The sequence below is a fragment of the Terrapene carolina genome, unplaced genomic scaffold, assembly GCF_002925995.2.
Source record: "Terrapene carolina triunguis isolate 2854851 unplaced genomic scaffold, T_m_triunguis-2.0 Scaffold85, whole genome shotgun sequence".
Lineage (NCBI taxonomy): Eukaryota > Metazoa > Chordata > Testudines > Emydidae > Terrapene > Terrapene triunguis.
In genome coordinates, this window is record NW_020664436.1 from 4,638,821 (window position 1) to 4,644,820 (window position 6,000).

Here is a 6,000-nt window from a genome sequence, read left to right on the forward strand (position 1 = left end):
TGCACCGCTCGTAGTTCTCTGACATTGATGTGTAAGGAAAGGTCCTCTGGTGATCAAAGGCCCTGGGTTCTGAGGTTCCCTAGATGCGCTCCCCACCCCAGATCCGACGGTTCTGTTACCAAGGATAGAGAGGGCTGGGGGCTGAGGAAGGGTACTCCCGCGCAGACCTCCCGTGGGTCGAGCCACCACTGGAGGGAATCCAGCACCGGTTGGGGGCACTACAGAGTCTAGGGAGTCCCTGACCGGCCGGTACACGGTCGCCAACCAGGACTGGAGCGGGCGCAGTCTAAGCCTGGCATGGCACACCACATAGGTGCACGCAGCCATGTGACCCATTAAATTGAGGCAATTTCTTGCTGTGGTGGTCGGGTAACGTTGGAGACCAAGAATAATGTCGGACATGGTCCGGAATCTGGCCTCTGGTAGGTATGCTCTGGCGTGTGTCGAGTCCAGGACTGCCCCTATAAATTCTATTCTTTGGGTGGGAGATAGTGTGGACTTGGCCTCGTTCAGCAGGAGGCTGAACTCTAGGAAGGTCCTTCTGATGAAGACCACCTGAGCCTCCACCTGTTCCTTGGCACGGCCCTTGATGAGCCAATCGTCAAGGTAGGGAAACACCTGAATCCCCTGCTTGTGCAGGAAGGCTGACACGACTGCCATGCACTTTGTGAAGACCCTTGGGGCTGCTGACAGTCCGAAGGGCAGAACTGTAAATTCAAGATGGGCATTGCCTACGACGAATCTGAGGTAACGCCTGTGCTGAGGGATTGTAGTAATATGAAAGTACGCGTCCTTTAAGTCGAGGGCGGAATACTAGTCCCCTGGATCCATGGAAGGGATGATAGAGGATAGGGAGATCATGCGGAACTTGAGCTTTTTTACAAACTTGTTTAGACGCCGCAATTCCAGAATAGGTCTGAGGCCCCCTTTCACTTTCGGTATTAGGAAATAGCGGGAGTAGAAGCCCCTGCCCCTGAGCTCCTGAGGAACTTCCTCCACTGCCCCTGCTGCGAGGAGGGACTGCACTTCCTGAGTTAGAAGTTGCTCGTGAGAGGGGTCCCTGAAGAGGGACGGGGAGGGGGGCTGGTGGGGCGGGAGGGAGGAGAACTGGATAGAATATCCCCTCTCTACCGTGCGAAGCACCCAACTGTCCGATGTGATTCAGGCCCATGCACGATAGAAGGGGGACAGACGTGACAAAAAGGTAGGGTTGGAAGGATCCAGAGTCCTGACCGGTAGGTCGTCCCCGACTGTGCCATCAAAACGGGGGTCTAGGCCCCAATGGTGGCCTTGTTTGGCTAGATGACTGGCCGGAGGGCTGTTGTTGTTGTTGCCTCCTTCTGCTGGTCCTGCCTCACCTGCGCAAGGCATCCGTGCGGTTTTGAGGCTGGTAAGGCCGTGGGACCGGTGGTGGCCTGAACTGCCTACGTTGGGTGACTGGGGTGTGCAGGCCCAGCGATTGAAGGGTAGCCCTTGAGTCCTTTAGGCTATGGAGCCTCTTGTCCGTCTTTTCAGAGAAGAGCATGGGCCCTTCAAAGGGGAGGTCCTGGATGGTCTGTTGGACCTCATGTGGAAGGCCTGAGACCTGAAGCCAGGCTCCGCACCTCATAACCAGCCCAGTCACCAGTGTGCGTGAGGCTGCATCCGCCGCATCCAGGGCTGCCTGGAGGGACGCTCGGGTGATTAACTTCCCTTCTTCAACCAGGGCTGAGAACTCTGTTCGCGATTCCTGGGGAAGGAGTTCAGCGAACTTAGACAATGCCGAGCATGTATTGTGTCCATACCAGCTCACTATAGCCTGTTAAGTATCAGGGGGTAGCCGTGTTAGTCTGTATCTACAAAAAACAACAAGGAGTCTGGTGGCACCTTAAAGACTAACAGATTTATTTGGGCATAAGCTTTCGTGGGTAAAAACCTCACTTCTTCGGATGCATAGAGTGAAAGTTACAGATGCAGGCATTATATACTGATACATGGAGAGCAGGGAGTTACTTCGCAAGTGGAGAACCTGTGTTGACAGGGCCAATTCAATCAGGGTGGATGTAGTCCACTCCAATAATAGATGAGGAGGTGTCAATTCCAGGAGAGGAAAAGCTGCTTCTGTAATGAGCCAGCCAGTCCCAGTCCCTATTCAAGCCCAGATTAATGGTGTTAAATTTGCAAATGAATTTTAGTTCTGCTGTTTCTCTTTGAAGTCTGTTTCTGAACTTTTTTTGTTCAATGATAGTGACTTTTAAATATGTAATAGAATGACCAGGGAGATTGAAGTGTTCACTTACTGGCTTATGTATGTTACCATTCCTGATGTCCAATTTGTGTCCATTTATTCTTTTGCGGAGGGACTGTCCGGTTTGGCCAATGTTCACTCCTTTGAGATTCTGAACCCCTGGCTGAGTGAGGGTCCATTATACTACTGCCTGAAATCTGAGCCATTTTCTCTGGCAAAGCAAGGGTCCATGAGCTGAGAACCTGAGGCAGGACTTCCTAGAAATAACAGCCTTCTCTACATACCCAGACAGACTGCAGGGACACAGAGCCTGATACAGAGTACTGTGAGAGTACTCTGTATGCATTCCTTCAGAATGGGAAAGTAAAGAAGAAAAGGTCTAAACCCTGACTTTTATACCATTTTCTCATTAAAGTTATGAGTTAGGTCTTTAAAAGAGGGTGCTTAATTTTGCCTTTTTGGGACCCAGAGCCCATGGAGTTTGCAAGACTGACCCCTTGAGCAGGCTGTTTGGCATCCCCTTTCATTCAAGAACCCTTCAAAGGGAAATCCTTGCTCCTATTTGAGGCTTTCCACCATGGTTTCACTGCTTTGAGCAAGGAAACGGAAGCACCAGCTAACTAATTCAACTCTGGCAGTTGCCCTGGCAGTGCAGGTGTCGTGGCTTGCCTAGCACTTGCCCTCTTGAGCACCTGAAATGCTCCCTACAGTACCTGTTGAACTTGATTTTATGCTTGCATAGTTTATCTGCAGCTATGGTTGGGAACAAAGGGAGTCTGCTAGAGCAGTGCTGCACCAGAGGACCCAGAGGATTAGAGTCTCAATGCTCTAATGATTCCTCAACTGAGGAAAAGGAGAGAAGAGCTAGAGGCTGAAGTTAGATCATTACTGTAAAAAAAGAAATGAAAGATAAAGTTAGAAAACAAAGTGGTTGGGAGAAACTAAACCATCAAGCTTTTCTATAGGATTTTCTAGTGGTCTGAGGTGAAGTGTGGGTCTTAGTCCTGGAGCCCCTAGTGAAAACAGCAAATGGTTTCAGAGTTCCACAGGAAAGAAGCACAGCCCATTCATGAAGAATGAGGAAACCTGTGCAGCAGAATTAACAATTTACTGTAAAAGTGATTTGGTGTGGAATTATCTAAAATGCCTAAGTGATTTAGGAGAACAAGACCCATTGACTTTCATAGATTCATAGATTCCGAGGACAGAAGGGACCATTGTGATCATGTAGTCTGACCTCCTATATAATAAAGGCCAATGAATTTCCCCAAAATAATTCCTACAGCATAAGTCAATGGGACTTGTGTGCCTAAATCGTTTAGGAGCTTCTGAAAACCCCAGCCTTTATCATCAGAACTTTAAAGTACATTTGATATATTTATACAGGAAAAAAATACACTAGTACTGTGTAAGATCTATGATTTTACCTGAAACATAAATGGTTCTGTGGCAGAGGAAAAGTTTAAACTTTTTGACAAATGTTCTTCAGGATCATATTTTTTCAAATAACTTTTAATCATTACAGTCTTTGCAGTTCCCTGTTCTCCTGTGAGCAAAACTGCCTGTAATAAAAATTTTAGAAAGACAGATATTATAAAACTGCTAATTAAATTACTTACTGTATAGAAAATTATTTTAAAGCAAAGAATATATAAAAATAATAAACTACTGTATTGATTTATTAATGTAATTATGCTGGCGGCCTGTCTGTGCTACTGTATGAATTGACAAACTATTAGGTTTCTGCCCCTTCCGGTTTCCCTGACACAAATTAACTACTGAAGTTCGAATGTTAGAGGGACGGAATGAAGTGAAAAGGATACTGGAGAAAGTTTTACAAATTTTATCCTGTAGTCTCAGTTTATCCCATTTTTCTGACACGATCACTGCCAAAGTCTCCTTAAAATGGGCAGTTCAACCTCCAAGAAATGGCTGTGGGGAGGACAGCACTGGATTAGTCAAAGCAGTCAGGGCCGGCCTTAGGGAAAATGGCACCCTGGGCAAACTTATATTTTGACACCTCTAGCCCCTGTGGGTGGCCCCCCCCAAGCTCCCCACCCTCCAACCCTTCTGTCCCGCAAAAGTTCCTCAGGTGCCCCACCCCCCATTACCTCTGGCCCCCATGGCTTCCCACACACCCCCATCACCTCCAGACCCCACTGCCTCTTCCCAGTGCTTAATTTATATTGAAAGAGTTGCCAGAGCTCAGCCCCAGCACAAATTAAGCACTTCCTGGGCAGCTGGTGCTGTCCGGGCACCCAGCTCTGAAGGCAACGCCACCACCAGCAGCAGCGCATTAGTAACGGTAGCATGGTATATGATGTATTGCCACTCTTATTTCTACACTGCTGCTGAGGCTTGTGATGCCTGGTGCTCAGTCTGCAGCTCAAGGCGGGCTCTGTGCTGTCACATGGGGGATGCATCTTGCCAGAACCCATGGCCATCCTGCAGCCCTCTGGGTACTCTTGGCTCACCAGGAGCACCATTTCAGATTTTGGTGGGGGGTGCAACTTTAACCTGAAAACTAGACTTTTTTGCAGATAATAATTTAGAAATTAGCTGACAGGAGCACTGCATCTAAGTGCTCTATAAAGAAAGAAAAAAAATATCCAAACACCAATTAAAGCCATATATTAAGTTTATATTAAAGTTTAGAACAATCAGGAGATAATACAGCAAGATATTCCCAATCCCAAGCCTTGAGGTATCAATTCTGGAGCTTTAACACAGATATCAGAAACACAAGTTTGATACTTTGTACACTATCTTTAGGAGAAATAAATAAAAATAAATAAAATCTGCTTACTTTCTCTAACAGACACAATCTGTGTTACTGCCACTTTATTTTAGTCAATTGTTTTTCACTCCACTAAAAATGTATTTACTTAATTTTAACATATGCATTTAAGGTTTTATTTTCTCTTTTATTAAGAATAGGAATTTATTTGTCTAATTATGTTGGCATTTATGTTTATTGATCACAATCATGTGTGTGACTCACTAACATTTGACTCCATCATTACTATTAGTATCAGACTTGGAACCACATTTATTTTTGTACGAATTTTAAGTTATTTTACAGATATAACTAAAAATACTATTTTAAAATAAGCGGCCTTCATCTGCACAGTGTCTAAAATTATGTGTTTAGATATATTTTTTTAAACTGGCATTGCTAAGGTGAGTACAAGCAAAATTTACATTCTAAAAGGATACTATTATTTGATTGTACCACTTTAAATAATGAAAGCACAATATGGCAATAAAAGTAATAATGATAATTACTACAGCAAGGACAGGTTAGGCATTTTAGAACTCACTACTCAAAGAACTAAATTTATGCACAAGAGAGAAATAAAATTATGAAATACACAGACCAGTCAAAAAACTAAAATATCAATACTGTAATCCTTAATGAACTTTGAATGAATAAAATTACAGAAATTATAAATCCCTTGTGCATTTCGACAGGAAGTACCAAGAAGTAACAACAACAACAACAACGTCTGTGTGTGTGTATGTGTGTGTGTGTGACAGAGTGAGAGATAGTGTTGGGGGGAGCGTGTGTGTGTGTTGGGGGAGTGTGTGTGTGTGAGAGAGGGAGCGTATGTTGGGGAAGTGTGTGTGTGAGAGAGTGTGTTGGGGCAGTGTGTGTGTGTGTGTGTGTGTGTGTGTGTGTGTGTGTGTGTGTGAGTGAGAGAGAGAGAGAGAGAGCGCGTGTATGTATGTGTTGGGGGAGTGTGTGTGTGAGAGAGTGTGTGTGTATGTTGGGG

At 45.2% G+C, this 6,000-nt stretch overlaps 1 protein-coding gene across 1 annotated transcript in view; it reads right to left on the bottom strand.

Annotated features, from left to right (window-relative positions):
* DNAH8 (dynein axonemal heavy chain 8) overlaps positions 1-6,000 on the bottom strand; it is a 525,323-nt gene that overhangs the window by 156,681 nt on the left and 362,642 nt on the right. The window contains exon 54 of the mRNA XM_026649503.1: positions 3,655-3,789. Coding sequence (XP_026505288.1) covers positions 3,655-3,789 — 135 coding nt within the window. The remainder of the gene's footprint in view (positions 1-3,654; positions 3,790-6,000) is intronic.